A 21,832-nucleotide genomic window follows, 5' to 3' on the forward strand; every position below is an offset into this window, starting at 1 on the left:
AGAGGTAATCCGACTGTTTCTGAAAATGAGGAAATTAACCTCATATCCAAGGATGATGAGTTAACAAATGGATTGAAGGCTTCTACATCCCTAAAAGAAGATGGAGTCATTGAGACTAAAACTTTTGAAATTCTGAATGAGAGTCTTAGAATGAGTTCAAAAGGCTTGGGAAATGAGGGGATGTCCAGTTCTCTTGTGAAGCATGGCCAAGACACTGATGACATGCAAACATTAAGGTCAATGTCTGGTCGCAACCTTGAGCGTGGTAAAGCCACTGACTGTAAAGTTGGGATTCAGTTTCCATCTGGCATTTCGGCTGCAAGTGAAAGTTCCCTTAGAGGTACCTCAAAGAGATCTCTTGAATGGATCAAGCCTCATTCGTCTGCCAAGGACAAAAGCTTTGCATCGTCAAAGCCTTTTAAGGGAACATTTCTTGGATCCTCAAGACATACTTTGCCTTACTATGACCTTGAAAAACATAGGTCTGACAAAGGAAAATCGACAGTATGTCCATTTATCAGTAATCAATTGCCAAATGCTAACCTTAGAATGTTTGAGCAAGAACACTCCCACAAGCACGGCCAGCCGGCAGGTTTAATTTGTGAAAGAAAAATTTACAAGCACTCAGTATCAGATACTTTTATGAAGGCTTGTTTAACAGAGTGTAATACATCCTTGTTATTTGATGCTCCATCTACGAGTGACCATCACCTGCCAACATTTGGTCGCGATTGGTTCCAGAAGTGCCCAGGTATCTCACTGCTCCCAAGTCAGTGCATTGCTTCCGAGAAAACCGAATCAAAGAAATCACATTACGATTCTTACTCTCTACAGAAGTTGCCAAATTATGTCCGTAATTTGGGGACAATGAGAATATGCACCACCATGGATTCTGTAGAAGCGATACCTGGATGTTGTCCTAGGTTATCTCAGACAACTCACAGTCTATTAATCACAAAAAGGACTGATGTCAATCTGTCGCAAGAAAATGATATTTTTGGAACTGCCCCGTTAATTACTAAAATGAATGGAAACACATCTAGCAATCTACATAATGTATCGCCATTTTTTGGTCAAGGTAACGGAGGAGTAAAACTTCAACCTCTGAGCAGTTCCTCCAATAGTGAAGGGAAAAGAAATTTTGGAGATCTCGAGGCTCCTAAAGTTACTGGAAAGAATGAATCATCAGCTGAAACAGACACCATGGACATGAATATTTTCAAGGAGGAGGACCCGAATTCTGGTATGCATTTAACTTTGCATCCTGAGCTTTGCCATTGAACTTTTACCACTATAGTATGATTTCCTTATATATGAGCAGAAGGCAGGCTGATATAAATTTTCAATTTAAAATCATTTTTAGAAGGTATTGTATTGGATCTTTTCCGGTGTTCTGAAGTTACATCTATTATCATATTGCAATCCAAATAAAGTCCTTTTTTATTAAGCTATTTCCTTTTCTTTGCTGTAGGTGCAAATTCTACCCCCTCAACTGAGGTACACGTGCTATGACCGTGATTCCAAATTTAGTATATTCTTTCTGCAATTTATATCTTCATGCACATATTTTTTCAATTTTCAAGTACCTAGGTGGTAAATGGTAATCTCCAGTTTCTTTATGTGAAAATTTTTCTGCATACACTAATGCAGCATGTCTATTTCTGTTTATTTACACAATATCTGCAGCAGATAGCATGTAAATGTGCAAACATTAGTCTCAGTATAAAAGGTTACAATGCCCTAGAAAGGTCAGATTACAGAGCTGTAAATCCTTCGTATATGGTCATAGTCATTTTGAATAATTCTGCTCCTGCTCTCGCATTATTGATGAGATCCTGCCAGTCTCTGATCGGGGCCACCGGATTGGATTTATAGAAGCATGCAAAACAGGAATACTCCACTAAAATGTTCGCATCAGAAACCTGAAATCTGAATAGAACAAGGACAAACCTGCCCCTTGCTATAAATTTTTTGTTAATTTGTGGTTGTTGAAGATACAATTTAGTGAATGGGCCTTGCTCCATTCGTTATTGTATTTGACATGTTAATCTTGCTAATTCAGAACTTATATAAGATTGTAATGAAACTATTTTGCACAAAGAAAATGACAAAATGTATTGAAGATTTTATATCTTTCCCGTGATACTTGCCACTCTCGAGTGAAAAGTTCAAAGATCTTTGTGTTAAATCCCTAAGAGAAAATTGAAATACTCTTTTTGTATTTTTATGTCTTGTGGCATATCATGGAATTGGTGACAGTGCATGGCAAAGTCTAGGAACGTCTAGTCTGCTACATTCCTCTTCATGTAGCCATATATCTTTCTGCTTGACTTATTTTGTCAAGATCACCCCGAGCCTATCCACTGCTACTAATATTTAAGATCAAGTTTGGACTTCCGGAACAGTAGAAGGTGCACTTTTGAGTGAGATAATTGTCTAAGGATGTACCTAGCCTGTTTTTGTCAAGATTTCTACTTGTAGTCAGAATTTTTTACTTGTTAAGAAGCTGTTTTTAACTCTCATTCTCCGTTTCTGTTTTTTTTTCCTATTCCGTTGTCATAATTCTGGCTGTGCTGTTGCATCTGCAGCAACCGTGACCTCCATATTGATCACTGAGTGTGTTGTAGGGCTTCAATATTAAGTCAACTTTATCAACACGAATTGATGTTGCTTCATCAAAAGAAGTTGGACGTGTTTGGACGGACACCAGCATACCTGATATCAACCTGGAGCCGCCTGCCTTGCAGGCTGCTGCTAGTTCATCGGAGAACATGGCCCCCAGCTCCTCAAGGACTCAGAGTTTAGAGGTGGACGTGCTGCTTGCACACTCGGACCAGCCCAACCCAAAACCCAATCTGTCACAGAATGATTCTTCTAAAGCAGATCCAACCAACAGATGGGTCAAACGTCTCAAGCTGAGCTCTTCAGGCTCCTCTGCTCAAGGAACAAAGAGCTCGAATTCTGCTGAAAACTCATCTCATGATAAAATCAGGAAGGGTTTTCGAAGATTTGTTGGGAGTAGCATCACTGGTTCGGTGCCAACTCCAAGGAAGCATCATGACAAAGAAACAATTCTTTCTGACCAGAGAGCGGACTTGTCAAAGGAAGACGGGAACACCATAGTTGATACAGTAAAGAACGGTAAGGAGTTATTGCTTTCACATGCTTGGATAAACAGATGGCTGCGGTGTGGGTCAAGTAACCCCCAAAGGAAGCCTGAAACAGTAGTAATTTGTGAACCGCAAACTTCAAAATTGGCATTGGACGACCTCCAAAAGAAGCAGTTCCCCAGCATTGCAGCTATGGCTTTGATGGGAAAGGCTATGAGCGGTTTCCAGTCGTGCGAGCTCCAAAAGAGGGGATGTTTCACTATCTGGAACACAAAGACTTTCTGAAAACATTCTTGCTCTAACCAATGCTTGCTTTACAAGTGTTCTCCAGTCTAATGCTTTGGTGGTGAAGATCTCAATTGGCGCCTAAGGTAAGTGTTCTCTTACATTTACGTACTTTCTCCCACGACCTGTAAAGGGAATTATCTTTCTAGTACTACGACATGAGGCCAGTTCCAGAGCATGTTTGTTTTCCGAACAGGTGATTGAATTGCACACAGCTATGCATATATCCTAGAATATACATTGGGCGCAAAGAATGACAAGTCGAGGCTTGATTATCTTTCAACCAATATGGTAATCTTCTTCTGAATGCTCTTTGTAAGTAAGCTAAGCGCATCTCCTGTGGACCGAGTATATTAGCAGACCACTTCTAGAATGTGATGTTCTGTATCATCCGTCTGTTCTGTTTTGACCTAGTGTTTTGCTTGGATGAAAAGTGTAAGTTTGTTTCATTTTGGTTGTTGGAGTTACCAGTTACCACACCAGGTAAATTATGGCTGATATGTGCGTTTTGTGCCTGTCTCCCTCATTGTTGCACACGATAAGGTAACTTGAGTCGTTGAGATGTAACCACGTGCTTATTCTTCATGTGTTCAAGAGCTTTATAACTTCACCTGTTCTGCAGCTCTTTATAATAGGTCGTCAGGGGGAGAGCAGGCCCCTGGACCCTCCTATTCTGTGGTGGCCACTATATTATTTATTAATATTATTATTATTATTGTTGTTGTTACGGTTATTATTTATACAGTTGCAAATCTCAATGGCCTTTTGGTGTGTCATTTAATGCACAAACAAAATAACCCTATTTAAAAAGATAATACCAAATTGATTTTTCTCGTTCATTTTCTCTCTTTCCTTTTTCGTTTTCCAGTACTTGCAGTGAGTAAGCAGATGGTGCTGGTTATTATTATTATCGGAAATACTTGCGTTGCATAATAGTCTGAAGTTGAATGACTTGTACGAATCATTCATGGCTATGTTGTCTCAACTAGGAAAGTATAAGCATCCTGGTTAGATGGTAGAAGCCGCTCTTTCTCCATGCGCCTCTCGTAATATGATATCAATCCAGTCTTAACAAATTCCTAACAAGACTACGGAGACGAAACCGTGTTTTAGCATCAACATTTCTTTCATTAAAGAAATAGAATCCTCAGGACATCTCAAATTTAATGCATCAACGCACGCTAAACGAGTGGAGTACCTTATCTGAAAGGGTTGGGATTTTGTAACATTTGTTTATGTAAACAATTCTTTATATCTTTTTGCAGAAAAATATAAGACAGATTGTAGGCGAAGTTTGCAAAAGTTTACCTACTATCACACACACAAATTGTGGAAACCAAGCAATAAACCCTTGTTCAGAGACATTTTCATTGAAATTAAATAATTCAGTTTCCTTGTAATACAATTAAACCCTCTCGGAAGCATGTTGGTTGTAGAACACAGGTTTTTTCAACATGTAAACTTCGTAGCGCACACAACTTCAATCTCTTAAAGTTCACAAAATTGTTTGATATAACACCTGGCCACATTTTTAACATTCACAAGTAAAAGGCTTCCTTTTCAGCACAAAAAACAATTACGACTGCACCGTCCTACATTATAGTTAAGCCTAACGTTACAGTAAAGAATAAAATCACAATTATAGTCAAGTAAGGTTATACTAAAGAACAGAACCACGTATTCTACAGCTAACACGTATGTTGATAATGGGGAAACCCAATTTTCGAAATGGAAGAAAGGAAAGCTATTAATTCTTCCATCCTTCAGCGGTTTCCATACATGTAAAAACTAAAATCCGGTCGAGATCACACCCAACTCTCTCCTCAGGCAAACACTTCATTCAAACTATACAGTGCCTAAACACATCCGTAAAAAACTACTCAAAACAACTAACGCCATTCAACAATGAGAATATAAAATTTTGGCAATTTGAAGAAGCATAGATTTATAAATCATACTACCAACTTCTCAAACGGGACAGCACAAAAGAAAACCACGCCCTAAAAATCTATTTTTGAATTTGCAGTACTACACTACCATGTGTAGCTAGTAACCCGAAAGACTATCAACGAACAATGCAAAGTTCTGGATGGGATGGGAAGTACGGAGCAGGATCCTACCATAGTTAATATGCAATGCCAGCATATGAGAAAACATCAGCTTAAATAAACTCAACATTGCTCAGATGCTCTGAGAACAAAAAATAGTAAATCAAACACCTCAAGCTTAATTAATGTCTTTCAGAGAAACATTGAGCTACAAGAAACCAAGATCTAAATTGACAAAAACCCATTTGAAGATCCTCAACACCGTGAAGTACAACACTTAAGTATTAGTAGCCCTGGTGTATATCTGCTGGCTTGCATGAGCTGAAACCATTCTGATCAAGCCTCTGGCCATCAATTCCCTAATTGCCTTCCTTGCAAGTGATCCACTTATCTGTTACATGAAGGTATCAGTTTATCAGTAAGTAAACTAAAATCCTTCAAGAATCATCACAAGAAACAAAACCTTGCCATTCAAACTAGCTTCAAAAGCACACCAGATAAGATTGGTAAGTATATATTCTAATAACTAAAAGATATGTACAATTATGAGACACAAAAATCACTCAAATGGCTTACAAAAACACCATTATTACGTACAAAAACAAGGATCCAAAATCATGGGAATCATTCTAACTACGTTTTATCTTTCGTCGGACATTACATCTTACACACTGCATTCATTCAACCACAAACATTAAGAATTTGCACACGGGGACAGATTTCCGGATCGAAGAGAGAAGGCACTAGTGTGGGAGAACCGTAGATAGCAACCATCAGGTAGTCATGTACAAAATTGATCAAAATAACAAAGCAGATTAGATTACAATGATACCAGTGATTTAACTACATACATAATCAAACCAAAAGAGCACAAAATAACAGAAAATATAGAACAGAACAAAAACGAATACAAAGCAACGTTATACATACAATTAATAGAATAACGCTAACCAGTAAATCTCGAAAATAACGAACAAAATTTCAATACAGAAATCCGAAACAATTATACGTGCATCCAGATCTACATTTGCGTGTATCATAGATATCAAAGCATAAACGAAATTACCCTGAGACGATCAGAGAGAACAGAAGGAGTGATGAGCTTGTACTTAGGTGCCTCCGACAGCAACTTGTCGTAGGTTGCCTTATCAAAAAGCACCATGTTATTCACCTTCTCCTTTTGCTTTCCCTTGCTCCACTTCTGCGAATAGTAAATTTCCGTACAACATTCTCATTGAATTAGAATTCCAGTCCACATGAACACACACTGCAGAAAAAATCATACACAAGGAAAAATATAAATAAACGACCGACCTTCTTCTTCTGCTTGCCTCCACCGGACTTCGCCGGCTTGGATGACGGCGGAGGAGCCTTATCCTTCTTAGGTGCCTGCAAAAACGAAAATACAAAAAAAAATCAGCCATCGTCATCGAACGTACTGTGCGTTAAAGGAGTGTGTATGCGAATTAACGCTGAGAGCGAGAATGCACCATCGGAGGAGGTGTAGGGATGAGAGATAGAGAGCGCGGCGGCGAAGGGGGGGGAGTGAAATAAAAAGGCGATCTGGTTTCGTAAAACCTAGTTAGGGGGTTTTATTTGCTTCTCCAAAGAAGCGATGTCGTATAACTGTATTGGGTTGGGATTAGGTTTGGGCTGGCCGAAGCAACTTCTCATTTCTCCAATGGGCTTTTTCTGTGAAGGCCCAGCCCATGAATTTGGATTGAGGCTTTATTGCCCAAAAACAAATATAAAACGTCACATTTGAGTTTATAAATCCTTTTATTTTGGTTTTGAAGTATATTTTATTTAAATGCGTTAAATACACTTTGTTCCTAAATTATTTTTTATATAATATTTCTTCTTCTAAACTAAAAAATATAATACTTACACTCCGTAATAAATTTTTTGATAATATTGTCATTATATTATGTATATATATCTATATATCTATTTAGTTCGAAGAATTTTTTTTAGTAATTTTGTATTTTGAATTTAATTAAAAAAATTAATTAAAGAAAATATTTTTAACTATAATAAAAAATATATATACATATATATAATTAGTTTTCTTCCCTCAAATCCGAAATTCACTAATGCAATTGTAACGTACAAGTGGAACTTCACTATAGAGCTCGAGAAACACTAAGAATTGTTCTGTTTTTTTGTTTTATTTTCTATTTATGCGGAAAAAAAAGTAGTAAAAGAAATATAAATTTTTTTAATTATTCTATTTATATTTCAATACTTATATTTTCTTCAATTTTAATTTGATTATTGACGGATATTATCTAATGCACCATTCGACTGTTCTAAACAACTTTATTCGTATCTTGCACATCATCCCACCCTCGTTATTAAATATCCTTTCCTCCTTAAACAAAATTATACTGCAATTTTTAAAAAAGAATCAAAATCAAATACTTAACTTTTTTTTTTATGAATTACATGGAATTAAAAATCATATATAGTGTATTTTTGAGGATGAGAGATTGATGCACATGCTTTTCTCCCACTAAGCATTGGAATAATAATGTAGGAGTTGAATAAGTTCATATGCATATGCTTTCTAATTCTTTATTACATAGTAAAGATGCTTATTAGGAAATAATGCTAAAAGAGAGTTGAAAAATATAAAAATAAATAAAGAGTAGATATATAGCAAAAGTGGGTTCCAACTCAGAATTCTCAACCGCGTGCATCTTTCAGTTCACAAGCATATTACATTATGTCAGATTAGATTTTTCAAGATTTTGGTATCCTCTTTTCTACTTACCTTTCTTCTTCTTCTTTTTTTTTATTTAATCTTTTTACATACACATATTTACATACATACTCAAATTCGAACACAAGACATTCTGTACAAAATTTGAACCCAAATTATTGGATGTCCTTCAAAAAAATTTCTAATCGTCTGAGACGGCATAAAGAATGAAATAATTATTTTATATATATATTAAAAAAATATTATTATATATATGAACTACTGAAACTTTAATTTCGTCTTTCGTATATATCTATACTATATATCAAAGAAAAACACTCTTTTAGTGTCTAAATTAATTTTGATCTGTCATTGTTTTTTTTTTTATTTTAAATTAGTTAATTACTTTGAACCTCATCATGATATTCAATAATGACCTTTTGATAGTTTGTTTTCTCTCATGCATTTTTATCTTCTTTTAAGTAATTTTTAACTTACAAAAAATAAATAATATAACTTATATAAATATTTTATTTTAATTTTTTTGTAAAATTATGCATATACATATAATGTGCCGTACTTACTAGCCCTGTTATTAAGGAAAAAGGACATTTTGATGTCTCATCTATTTTCTCTGGTCTAGTGATTTATTTTTTAATATTTACTTTTATTTCTTTACGTATCATGTAACATATCACACACATAAATGGTACTTTGTAATAATAAGATAAATTACAATAACCTCCCCTAATACGTGTTATAATTATAAATACTATCTCGTTACTTGAAAAATTATAAATAATCCCCTGAAATTAAAGGTCGCCTAACAAATACCCCATCATGACAACTGATGATGAGGTATTTGTTAGAGGGCTATAATTTTAAGTCGTATGTATAATTTTTTAAATAACGAGGGAGTATTTATAATTGGACAAATTTTAAGGGGGGCCATCGTAATTTATTCTAAAGTATATTAGTATATTCTAGTATTGTTCACATGCATAATGCACTAAAAAGGAGAATAGTGTATTTGCATGGAAAAACATAAGTATGAGAATTTTAAAAATGTGGAACCAAAAATGTAGCATTTATTCTCTTTTATAATAATTGTATCCTACCTAAGTATGATTTAAATAAATTCCATACCGTTCTTATGCTTTTTGCATGACGCTTTAAATTATTTAGAATAAGAATATTAATGTTCACATACTAATACAACATGTTGGGATTTCTTATATATATATATATATATAAAATGTGAAATGCGACTACTTCAGAACAAACTAATGTGAAAGACTTTTGGAAAGGCATGCCCCCCCACGAAAGTCGTGTTTGTTGGATAATTTAAACTAATTAAGGACCATGGGAGCCCAGAGATCTGTGTGCTTTAAGCCCAATTATTGCCTATTGGCCCTGAAAAAAGGGGCCCCACCGCCACAATTATTCCTTTGTAAATTTAATTCATTAAATATATACATTAAAATGAGCATGTGATAGTCCATAGAAATTTTTTATTTTATTTAAGAAAAAAGTTGAGGGATGGGTTTGGGAAATATATAGATGAAAAAAATAAGGCAAAGTCATTTAATAATACAATTATTTCTTGCATATTTCTAAAGAAAAACTTGACATATTTTAACCGCTTATTGTTGAAAGTAAATTAAAAAAATATTTAAATTGTTTAAATTATATTGATTTAAGTTAAATATTATAAACAGTTTTCTACTAATTTCTGTCGTTTATTAGAAAATTGTAATTATATTAAATTCTTTTTTCAAACATCTTTTTTTTTAACTTTTAACTTTTATTTTCACTATTTAATTTATAATTTTTTTTAATAATTTATTCCTACTATATAAATAAAAGTTATTGCATTGAACCCCTTAAGTCCACTTGAAATTTTATGGTTTTGAAAAAATTAAATAAGTTTCTCCAAAATTTAAGTCTAACTATAAATAGCTTTCCTAATTTTTTTTTTTTGAAAGGATAGTTATATTTAATACCACATGATCTCTAATCTACTTGCATTAATCATCCGTAGCAGCAAAAAAGCAAAGGTAACTTGTGTAATGTTGTAATTTTTTTAAAAAATAGGGGTAATTTTTGTAAATGATGTTGACGTTTCTTGTAGGTGTATGTATAAATTCTTAAAAAATAATGGAGATTTATATAAATAAATCTAAATCAGGGGTATAAATATAATTATCCATTTTTGAAATTACACTATCTTCTTTGACTCTGCGTACAATTGAACATTCCATAGTTTCATTTTTCAGATCATTTGGAAATAGATAGAAATAACTCCAAACATAATGTGGGGTCCTAAACTCTCAATATTAAAAATAAATAAATAAACATGTCATGCCTCCTCTTCTTATGTTACTTTTTTTTTTAATAAAATTATAAATATTCACTATCAATGTTACAATAATTTTTATTTATTAAAAAAATTACTCTTTAAATCCTCCAAAATTCAGTAATTTAAAAATCATCCCAAAAATAATTGCAGACACTCTGCAAGTCTGAAAAGGGTCGGACGGTCCTAAGGCAGAATTTCTAAAGGAGCATTATATGTTGGGCTTCTTTAGCAAAGGGGGAATAGGCACCAGAAACTACAGCTAAAGTCAAATTTGCAAAGCTTTTTGGAGGGCCCTTGTTCTGAAATTACCATAAGTTGGAGGATTTTATTCCCCATCTCCCCCCCCCCCCCCAAGTCATGTCATCCACACCCGCCCCAATTATTACTTTTTGTGGGGTCTGAGTGAGAGATATTCAGCTAGTAAAGATGAGTTACGTGGCAGTTCCTTTGTTGGTAAGGAAGAACTAACTGACCCCACGAGAATCGAAAATTGCAAATCCCACCCCAATCAAAACCCACAAATATAACGATAATTAGAAAAAGAAAAATCAAGATAATAAAATTTAGGAATAACGACATCATGACCCAAGAGTGTAAGATGAGTAGAGCCGGCTCACAAACAGACTTGATAAGAGCTCGAGTCGAGCTCACTTCACGAGCTAAGCTCAAACTCAAGTATTTGTGTATAAAAGGTCGCTAGTTTTTTTTCATTTTATAAACATTTATATATTTTTTGTATTCTAAAATATTTTTATATATCTAACTACATAATTAATATTATATCAATATATCATATTTTAAATTTAGATAATAATAATAATAAAATATACTATTTTTATTTATATTAACAAATATCTACCTAAAACTGAGCTTAATTAATTTAGTTTTTGATGATTTTATTTATAAATAATTATTTCATAAAATACATATAAATTTTATTGGTATATTTTAATATCAGTAACCTCTTATATTTTTGTAAATCAACAAGCTCAAATAATTAACTTATAATAATTTATACTTATTTACGAATATATATTTGTACAAAGATACATTATGTATATGTAATATTTATCTTTTACTGTTTTTAAACTTATGTTAAAATTTGGTGATTCTTATAATTTAATAATAATTAAACAAATTTACTTATATTTTATTGATATTATTGACAATGCATTATGTATATGTCTATATCTAAAATGAGATCAATCACTGCTTGATTGAAACTTTTTTTTTTTTTGAATTGACAGATTTAAAAAGTAAAATTGCAATCATCATCTTTCAAAAATACATTTTCATGACCATTGTCATTAATTTTATTTTTAGAAAATACCTTATGTTTATCTATGTTATTAAAATTAATATATTATATAGTTCAATTATTAAAAAAATTATTTTGTTGGAAAAAAATATATTTTTAAAATTGAATACTATAAGTATTATTAAGTTATTTTAATAATTTATTAATATATTCTATATATTAATGTAGTTTATAAACTCGTCCAAACACCTTCTAAATTCATGTCAACAACTTGGCTCATATAAGAGAGATGATAGAAATACAAAATAACAGAATAACTTATTTAAAAATTTAAATATTGGTATTTTGTTAAAACGAAAGTGTTTTGTGGTCGATTGTTAATTTTCATAGGCAATGAAAATACAAAAGTCTTTTCATCCTCCAAAGGATAAATTCCAATTTATATGGAATGAGTTCACGACCACACCCATAAATATATGCATATAAACGTTAATTTAATTCATAACTTACAATCACCCCTAATTTGGACTTGAAAAGAAACTGGATATGTGCTATCTCTAACCCAACACAAGTCGTTCACCCCTCCCCCCCAACCCACCCACCCACCTATAGTTCACCCAAAACCCAAAAATTAAAATAAATCAAAACCACCATAACGTTTGATAAAGTAAGTGGAAAAGAAAAAGATGAAGATTCTTTTTTCTTCTTCTTCTTCTTTTTTTTTTCTTTTTTTAAATATACTGAGTCTATAAATATCATTACTCCTTGCCATGCATTTTCTCACTCCAAAAAGAGAGAAGCAAAATAATAATTTTGATTTTCTCTGTATATTATTTTATGATGAGTAGAACTCACTTCTGCTTTCTGTTCGGATTGAGGGCTGAAGCCAAATTCTCCAACTGAAGTCCCAGAAGAGAGCAAGTTCTTAGCAAATCAACAAGAAATGGAGTCCTTCAACTTTCACGACATAAGAGTCGAGAAAGCGAACGCGATTTCAAGGTACCGACGGATTCAGAGAATCACGACTTTGTTTCGGTTCATGGAGCTGTTTGTTTTCCTGATCGTTGTATCCAGGTTTTCCACGCAGTTTGCGCTGTCACTCAGGCTGTCCGGGGAGTACTTCCGGCGAATCTCCGTGGCGATTATCAGCCCCAGATTTGTTTTCTTAGTCGGGAACGCGATCGTAATCGCTTTGTTTTTGAAATCGGGGCGATTTTCCGGAGGAGATCGGGAAAAAGTCGCGGATTTTTACGAGGAGTACGTGGAAAAATGTAGGAAGAATCAGCAAGCTTGCAGCAGCAAAGAGGAGAAAAAAGCATCGGATGCTCACAAATCACACGGAGTTCGTCACGTAGAAAAGACGATGCACAGGAGCAATTCCGAGAACCTAGAGAGATGCGAGCAGGCGAACATTCGCCACCGCGAACTACGGCGAAGCATGACGGAGGATTGCCGGAAAATTCAGGATCCGGAGCGGAAGACGGAGAGGGCTGGCAGTTATTCGTACGCAGAGGAAGAAATGAGCAACGAAGAATTCCGACGAACAGTGGAGGCGTTCATTGCTCGGCAGCAGAAGTTTTTGAGGGAAGAAGAAGGATTTTCAGCTGCGGTTTCGTTGATTCAATCTTGAACTGCTGATATAGATCGATCCTTGTTTCCACTGTATCCGCCCGCTCTTCACACCTTTTCTCGTAGCTAGGTTATCAGAATCCTTCCTCACGGGGCCTTTTACTTTCCCCTGATAAATTAGAGTTAAAACGGATGACTGCTTCAATTTAGTTAAAATCATGCTCATGCTATGACATGTACATCACCTTTTTTCTTTCTTTTTTCTTTTCCTTTTTTGGGACAAAATATAAAATGTACATGTTTTATTTGGAGATCTATGGCATGGAAAAATTATGTTATATTTTATATACATGCAATATATTTATAAAATTCACATCACACTACAAAAAGTTTTAATTATTCTCCAACTATAAATCACTGCGACTTAAGAATGGTAATAAATCAATACTATCTACGATGGTCAGACAAAATCGAAACAAAAATTCAAGTTTATTCCAAGGTTCGCCATAATTTTACTTATAGTCAAAATATTTGTTAGTTTTTAGCTTTACATATGATCTCGCTTGTAAAAACAACGGCTAATAGTAATTGTGTAGATTAGTAATTATAGCAATCAAACATAGTGAAAAAATATATTATCTATATTTAAGTAAATTTTTTACACACATCCATGCACAAATCTAATAAATATAACATCATTTTCTAATAGAAAATCTGAATTACGGAAACAATCATTGTTTAAGAATTAGAAAAAAATACAAACACCGTCACTTTAAATTGTTATAAATCGAATGTCAAAATACCAACTAATACTGATCATATAATATAAAAGAAAATATCCAAATCATAACCAATCAAATAAAAAGTGTATCACACCTGTTATGTGACTGATTAATTTTTTTAAATTTTACATGTATCATACAATAATTATATATTTGTTCTACTATTGAACACGACTCAGTGTATATTATCTGATGTTTTCACACTGGAGGCATATGAAAAGATTTTGGTGGATAGTATTATGTAGAAAATAATTAAAAAGGAAGCAGGTGGAATATGAAAGAGAATAGCATTCGAAATTCTGGTTCTGAGGGCACATATGCTTTGATGTCGTATTAGAACATCTGATAATGGAATTTTAGAAGCAAAAAATAGGAATAAATCCACAAGAAGAAGCATAAATATATAATTTGCTGTTGTGTGCACGCATGTCTGCTGCCATTTGTTAATTTCATCTTATCTAAACACCTTTTAACCTCAAAAAAGAAAAGCTATAATGATCATGTTTGTCAAATGACTCACTTCCAACTCAGCATTCCAGAGAAGTTCAAATACATGTATTTATGGGATATTTATACTCTCATCTCCTAAATTTTATATAATTATACGCATATTTCTTGTAGTTTAAAAAATCACATTTAGCATCTTTAAAATTTACTTTCGTCTAACAAATAAGTCTCTCTATTAGTCAAAATTCACTAAATTTACTGATATTAACCAAAAAATTAAATAAAAATTGATGTTAACTCTTGATTGACTGATTATTGATTTATTAGTCAAATAATTTTTTTCGGACTAAACACCACTCTTATAATGGTGAAGATATACTTTCTCATATATATTAACGCGTAAAAACGAATTAAAGTAATTTGGTTATGAAAGAATCTATTTAACCTGTAATAAATTAATAATAAATTAATCGAGAGTATATATATTTTTTTTATTAATACTAACAAATTCGATAAATTTTAACTAACGAAGAGACGTATTTATTAGATGAAAGCAAATCTTAAAAGTGCTAAACATAATTTTCCAAACCACAAGAAATCTACATATAATTATACCAAATCTCAAAAGAAGAGAGAGTAATTATTCCTTTATTTATTATATCTTCTTTTTTGTACCCCAGAAAATCTGTAGTTTGATTGTGGACTGTTTCTTCAGTCCTTACATTAAACTCATCTAAACCAAATGCTATAATCTTACTCACCAACTTTTATCGGTAAAATTATAAATATATTAAATTATAATTTCCCCCATATCCTCCAATTCAATTTTTCTTTTTAAATAGTCCCAACTTTCATTAATAATTCTGTTTACAACCTTTCCTTATCGCAAAACCGGAAGTTTTTGCAAACACCACCTTAATGTTAAGAGTATGATCAAACGCAGTTTCTATGGAATAAATACGAGAAAGATTACGTTTTCACCTTATCACTCTCGCTGTTAGTAAGAATAATGATCATCCTGATTGCTCGAATATATGGAAATCTTGACAGGAAATGAATGACGAGGCTTTCCTGCATTCATTTTTTACTGTTGATCAACAAAACTCAAACTGCAGAAGTATACACAATACTGTTCACTTTTGGCAAATATAAATAGCATAGTTAGCCGTTGAAAACATACAGATACAAAATCAAGAGCAGAAAGAGGCAGCCGGTAAATTCAATCAGGATCCAAGATTCTAACGCAGTCAATGCTGATATGATCATTGACAGCTACAATAATTTAAAGGCCCTCAAAGAATCTTAAATGGTCGTCAAATGTCTCACCATGCCGGATTTTGGACACTGATCCATCATTGTCAATCTGAAAAACAAGCTCCATTTCAGTAACTCAATTATTAGATGTAATATTTCTAGCTTGATTACACAAGAATCAACAAGATTGGTGGCAATATATTGAGAGAAAGACCAATTCAAGAAGGAAAAAAACAAACCCAGTATTCAGGTGGACGCATCTTGAGATTGTACGTGGAAGCCATGCTCATGCAGTATGCACCAGCGTCGTGAACTACCAGTCCAGCACCCTAGACAGTAGAGTTTGAACTAGTAAGATGAGATGAAATCATCGACTTGTATCATGGATGAAGGGCCAGACTGGCACATTACCTTGGTTGGCGTGGGTAGCTCCCGATCCTTGCCCAAGAAATCTGCTGACTCACAAACAGGGCCGACCACGTCGAAAGTGGAAGTCTCGGCATCTGGAGGTGGAGGGGAAACCAGCTCTATGTGCTGCAATGAAAAGTCAAGCAGTGAACTAGGTTATTGGAAAATGAAAAATTCTCAGAGCCCAAATATAAAGATCAAAGCCAAATTCAACACTAGAAAAAAACTTCGTTATGGTATTGTTATATAGGATGAAGCTGTCTGTGGAATGAACGCCATGCATGAATATAGAAAAAGTAAAAAGATGCGGTAGCATGTTGCCAACTATAACATATTGGATCAACTGCTTTTGCTGAATGAATGCATTAAGAACCTCACCTGGTAAGCTCCATACAAACTTGGACGAATAAGCTCGGCCATGCTGCCATCAATCACAATGAAATTTTTTGTTCCATTTGTTTTCACTCCAGTGACACGATTGACAAAGCAGCAAGTGTTTGCAATAAGTGATCTTCCAGGTTCAATTATTAGATTGAGATTTCGTGAAATAACCAGTCCACGAACCTAAAAAAGAACACACTAGAAAATAAGTTCACTTTTATCCCAAATACAACCAGAAAGCAATACATTTGATATCATGTTGGCATCTGGTTAGATGTGTGCAAAAGTTACAAGGAAAAGCCCAATTTAGAAAGATATACAAAATATATTCAAGGTGCAAAATGCGAGGTCTCAGGATCGCGGAAAAGGCATCTGTCTGCTTTCTATCTTACACTAACCAATTGCCGAGATACAGGTGTTCTGTAAATTTTAGGGGTGACGTGAATATTTTTCCAACAATTTGACACATTACCATAATCCATGTATTCTCACAATACCTTAAGGATATTTGTACTCCATATGGTGCAATTATGTGCTAGAATATAGATTATTGGAACTTCAGCTAAATAATCAGCTCTGAAGATGACGTAAGAATCTAAAATGGTTATTAGGGCTTAAGGCCATGAATCCTCTAAAGATGTCATGCTGAGCTAACTGAAATATATGCTGCACTGATGGTAAAAGGAACTGCTTGATGATAGTCATCTGTGATTGCACTTTGAGCCAAACAACCAAATGGAGATTATATCACAGCGAAGACAAGTAACTTTGTATCGTTCTGAATGAAATGCCTTGTTTAGGACAAGGAAAATGAAAGAGCACCTGGTCAGAATTTGAGTATAAAAAAAAATGAAGTCAGATTACTTACAGTATCAATAAGGTCTTTAGGAGTCGGAAGGACAGCTCCAGTATGGTAATAATCAATCCCTAACCCTCCTCCAATATTTAAATAGTCTATTTCAAAACCTTGGTGCCGAATCTCATCTATGTAGTTCACCATCAAAACAGCAGCATCTCTGAAAATGTCTACCTGGAGAATTAATCAACTCTTAGGTTCCAAAATACTTATCTCAGCATAAAGAAAACAGAACTTTAACTGGTGAGATTTATGGAGAAAACATGCACAGAAGTTATGAGGTGACAAAGGACCAAAATGGATACAGAATACTGAAACTTTAGTTTAAACACAAGGATTTCACAAAATATGAAGCAACATTGCGGTCGTAACTGTTTTTGTTCTTCTCCACAAGAAGAAATGACCAACTGGATCAAGATGACATGTTTCAAAAAAAAAAAAAAAAAAGAACTGCCCCCCCCCCCCAAAACAAAAAAAAAAGGAAAAAGTCAGCAAATAACATAAGTAATTTGGAAGTCCACAGTAGCAGGAATAAGCTGCTAAAAAGTCCCTGACTTGTGCCTGCCCTGTAACTAGAATAATTGCAACACAGCCACAAATATCGCAACATGTGCATCATCATTGCCACTAAACCCTAAGAGTCAATCTAGCAATAGCGAGTTTTACCTAAAAGACTCTATTCTGAAATATTTTTTTAAAACAACTAAAGTTCATGCAACAGCATAATCGTAGAAAGGCACACAAAGCAGGTACCTTTGTAATTGTGGAACCAAGATGACAGTGGGCCCCAACAAGTTTCAATTCTTTAGGGTGTGCCTTCACAGCATCTAAAAACCACTGCAGCTTCTCATTTCTGATACCAAATTTGGAGTTCTTATTTCCAGTAGCAACATAAGGATGGACCTATTTTACACAGAAGCAAGTGTTAATTCTGAGGCACACAAGAAATAGTGACATCATTTATAGGAATCTGCTACAATTTCAACTGAAGCACCGTTTCTAAAGTTCAATCATTAAGCATATTGCTCTTCTTCCATCTACTTATCCCTACGTATAGATTTCACATCAAGAATGCAACATTCAAATTAAATATAGTCTAACATATTACCATGCAATGGATCTCAATACCTGAGGATCAACATCTGGATTGATGCGTAGTAGCACATTAACCTTCTTCCCGGCAATTCTTGCAGCGGCGACAATGTTTTCCAAATCAAATTCACTGTCAATGTTCACAAACACACCTGCTTGGGCAGCCAAGACTAGATCCTCCAAGATCTTTCCATTCCCATTAAAGACACACCTGCATGCCAAAGTAACATGTGCATTTATCTTTAGGTAGAACAAAGTATTTTGCCAAGCTACATGCTAAAACATAAGATTCATCATGCCTCAAAAGTGCAAAAGTTTTATATCTAGATACAAGCTATTTCATTCAACCCAATATATCAAAAGGTGCATAATTCAGCGCTTTTCTACAGAAAAGCTCAGATTACACAGAGTGCTGCATGAAACACTTACAGTGATCAAAATAAAATGAAAATTTTATCTAGTGGGTTACTCAAGCTTCATGCTATTGCTATTGAAGAGTTTCTTTTCCACAGGAACCAATTATAGTAAGTCTAACAACATGTAAAAACATTCAACGTCAGGATTCTCAAGCTTCATGGCATTAACTTTCTCCAAGAAAAACTCTTTTTAGGAACAAGTGCAGTCACTGCTGCAAAATGTCAAACACTTAAGAGGTCACAATTCAAGCTTCATGCTATCGTCTTTCTCCTCTTGAAAATCATGGCATTCACAAACCCAGGTCAAACTCAGATGGAAAATGACAAAAAGTAAAGCATAACACAAATCACTCTGAAAATCAATACCTCGTAGGATCAAACCCAGCATGAAGAGCTAACTTAAGCTCATTCCCACTAACCAGAACCGCTCCACACCCCAACTTCTGCAAATGCTCCAGAATCTTGAGATTATTGTTCGCCTTAATCGCATAACCAATAATCGAGTTCAATCCCTGCAACGCTTCTTTATACGCCTCAACATTCCGAGTAATCTGCGGTTTGCTATACAAATAAAAGGGCCTTTTCTCCGCAACCTCCATAACTTCTTCCACTTTGACTCCCTCACAACGCAAGAACCCATCTTCGGATTTCGTGAAACAGTGCTGAAAGTTCTGGGTTTTGGGTTCTGGAGTGGACAGAACCGCCCTCAGAACACGGGCTTGGAGAGATGTCAAACTTCTCGAAATTGGCTTGTGTTTGAACCGCAAAATGGGGTTCACAGAAAAAGGATTAGAAGAAAGCTGGTGGGACTTCGTGGGGAGGGTTGTTGGGGTTTGAGAGACGAGATTCGAAGCCGCCATTGTTTGAAGCATAACAAGACTCAGCTACAGACCAGAAACTAAAGTAAAAATGTGGCCCTGTTACTACAGAGACAAATTCAACGGCCAAGATTCTAGGTTTTACGACGGGCGGCTAGATAAGCCGAATTCCAATAAATTCGTTTCATATTTTATTAAAAATAAATTAATTACATTTAGACCCATTTCAAGATATGAAATTATATTTTTCTTTAGAAAAAATAAAAGTACACTTATATCATTTAAAAAATTCTCTATTATTTACATTTGATTCTTTTTTATTAAAATTTAAATAAAAAATATTAATATTAATAAAAAAAATTATATAATTCTTAATTTTAACTCTCATTTAGTATTTCTATATATACTTTTATATTTATAAACATATAAATATAATATATATAAAGAAAATTAATATTATTATATTTTTCTTTTTGCAAGTATAAAATTCTTATATACGAGTATTAAATAATGAGTAGAATTAAAAATTTATATAATTTTTTGCTAAAGTTATTTTTTTTATCTAATCTAATAAAAATATATTTTATGTAAATAGTGAATTTTTGAAAGGATATAATTATAATTATAATTTTTTTAACTTCGTATCTTTAAAAAAATTAATATAATTAATTCAAAACCTAAAAAACAAAAAAATACTTCTAAAATTTATTAATTATTGAATTAAAAATTATACACGCACAGAATGTGCTAAAATTGGTGGTAAACAATATCGGAATTCCAATGAGAAAGTGCTCATTAAGCCGGCCCCAATATCAGTAAACGGTTAATGGTGGAAATGGGCTACCAGCAACATAGGCCCAATTATGAAAATGGGCTTTGAATTAAATAGAGTCCAACCATATGGGCCTATAAATATTTTCAACGGGCTACTGAAATAAATTAAATGATAAATTATGCACATCCAATAATATTAGGTCCAATTAACAAAACTATCTATCTTTGATAAACTACCAAATATATCCTTTGAAATTGTAATTATAACCATAATTTCACTTTTTATTAATTCGCGATAAAAGCTCACATAAACACTATTTTAGATACATTACACTAACCCTTCTCAAAATTGTGCTTATAACTTTATAAAGAGTAGGACGTATTTGCATATTTAAATTTAAACTCCAGGGGTATTAGAGTAATTTACCCTCAATTGAATGGTCTATATAAATATATATATATATATAATAATATTTACATCTGATATTTTATTTAATATATATAATTTCACAATCACATTTTTATATGTAATAAAATAAGATAAAGACTATATTATTTTATTAATCAAATTGAAATTGTAGGTATATACAGTACATGCTATGCTATTATGAAGTTGAGAGAGACGGCGAGTGCCACGCTGGAATTAGTGGAGCACCACTAATCATAAGTGCTGGACTTCATCCAATGAAAACTCACTTAGTATTACTTACACTTACGCCTCTCTTAAAATATAAAATTATATATTTTTTTATTTTCTTTTTATAATTATATTTACACCTAAAAAATATCACCGTTTATATTTAATCCCCTTTCATTATAATTTGAATAAAAAGTATTGTGTTAGCAAAATAAATATATCTTATTTAACATTTTCATGTAATAATTTTAAATTTATAAAAAAAAAAAATATAATAATATTAACATTACTATATATATATATAGATTAATCTCCTTATAAATGCAAAAATTATACATGAGACTATTAATGAAGAATAAAATTAAAAATTTATATAATTCTTTTTATTAATATCAAAATTTTCTGTCATAATCCTAACATAAAGAGGTCATGTACAATTTTATTTTCCCGGGAAATAAACTGAAAGGGACGTTCGTTCTCAACTCAAAATGGAAAGCCACTCACAATTTGAACGGAGTGGCTTTGCACTATGCACAAACTCTCTCTCTCTCTCATACACACAGCAGAGAGAGAGAGAGGAACAGGTAATGGGGAATACTGGTGGCCTGGTCCAAGAGCTGGAAGAATCTATCATTAA

General features: G+C 33.4%; 4 protein-coding genes across 6 annotated transcripts in view; 2 read left to right on the forward strand and 2 right to left on the reverse strand.

Annotated features, from left to right (window-relative positions):
* LOC105172898 overlaps positions 1–4,110 on the forward strand; it is a 5,200-nt gene extending 1,090 nt beyond the window's left edge. The window contains exons 3-6 of one of the 3 annotated variants that reach the window (XR_848685.2): positions 5–1,243; positions 1,472–1,497; positions 2,628–3,481; positions 3,592–4,110. Coding sequence is in view for 2 of the 3 variants with exons in the window: in XM_011094503.2 (XP_011092805.1) it covers positions 5–1,243; positions 1,472–1,497; positions 2,628–3,395 (2,033 nt within the window). In the remaining variant the exon portion in view is untranslated. Of the gene's footprint in view, positions 1–4; positions 1,244–1,471; positions 1,498–2,627 lie in introns of all 3 variants that reach the window. The other 2 variants (XM_011094504.2, XM_011094503.2) reach the window with 2 other exon arrangements.
* LOC105172899 (40S ribosomal protein S25) lies at positions 5,542–7,044 on the reverse strand. The gene is made up of 4 exons (XM_011094505.2): positions 6,934–7,044; positions 6,758–6,832; positions 6,510–6,644; positions 5,542–5,834 (listed from the first exon to the last, which is right to left on the reverse strand). The coding sequence occupies exons 1-4, from the start codon at positions 6,934–6,936 to the stop codon at positions 5,721–5,723; spliced, it is 327 nt and encodes a 108-aa protein (XP_011092807.1). The 5' UTR covers positions 6,937–7,044; the 3' UTR covers positions 5,542–5,720.
* On the forward strand, positions 12,531–13,675 carry LOC105172900. The gene is made up of 2 exons (XM_011094506.2): positions 12,531–12,760; positions 12,836–13,675. Exons 1-2 carry the CDS (start codon positions 12,705–12,707, stop codon positions 13,389–13,391), a joined length of 612 nt encoding a protein of 203 aa, XP_011092808.1. The 5' UTR covers positions 12,531–12,704; the 3' UTR covers positions 13,392–13,675.
* On the reverse strand, positions 15,603–19,906 carry LOC105172901 (diaminopimelate decarboxylase 1, chloroplastic). Its single transcript, XM_011094507.2, has 8 exons — positions 19,333–19,906; positions 18,587–18,761; positions 18,212–18,361; positions 17,471–17,632; positions 16,600–16,785; positions 16,225–16,347; positions 16,053–16,142; positions 15,603–15,922 (listed from the first exon to the last, which is right to left on the reverse strand). The coding sequence occupies exons 1-8, from the start codon at positions 19,836–19,838 to the stop codon at positions 15,842–15,844; spliced, it is 1,473 nt and encodes a 490-aa protein (XP_011092809.1). The 5' UTR covers positions 19,839–19,906; the 3' UTR covers positions 15,603–15,841.

This window comes from Sesamum indicum, linkage group LG10 (genome assembly GCF_000512975.1).
Source record: "Sesamum indicum cultivar Zhongzhi No. 13 linkage group LG10, S_indicum_v1.0, whole genome shotgun sequence".
NCBI lineage: Eukaryota > Viridiplantae > Streptophyta > Magnoliopsida > Lamiales > Pedaliaceae > Sesamum > Sesamum indicum.

Excerpts from the sequence above, each read along its gene's own strand:
- LOC105172899 (XM_011094505.2), bottom strand. Across the intron at positions 6,645-6,757 it reads GAGGCAAGCAGAAGAAGAAG|AAGTGGAGCAAGGGAAAGCA; the intron begins GTCGGTCGTTTA and ends TACTATTCGCAG. Across the intron at positions 5,835-6,509 it reads TTCTCTCTGATCGTCTCAGG|ATAAGTGGATCACTTGCAAG; the intron begins GTAATTTCGTTT and ends TTCATGTAACAG.
- LOC105172900 (XM_011094506.2), top strand. The coding sequence starts at position 12,705 with ATGGAGTCCTTCAACTTTCACGACATAAGAGTCGAGAAAGCGAACGCG. Across the intron at positions 12,761-12,835 it reads AAAGCGAACGCGATTTCAAG|GTTTTCCACGCAGTTTGCGC; the intron begins GTACCGACGGAT and ends CGTTGTATCCAG.
- LOC105172901 (XM_011094507.2), bottom strand. The coding sequence starts at position 19,838 with ATGCTTCAAACAATGGCGGCTTCGAATCTCGTCTCTCAAACCCCAACA. Across the intron at positions 18,362-18,586 it reads ATCCAGATGTTGATCCTCAG|GTCCATCCTTATGTTGCTAC; the intron begins GTATTGAGATCC and ends TGTGTAAAATAG. Across the intron at positions 16,348-16,599 it reads GTTTGTATGGAGCTTACCAG|CACATAGAGCTGGTTTCCCC; the intron begins GTGAGGTTCTTA and ends TTTTCATTGCAG.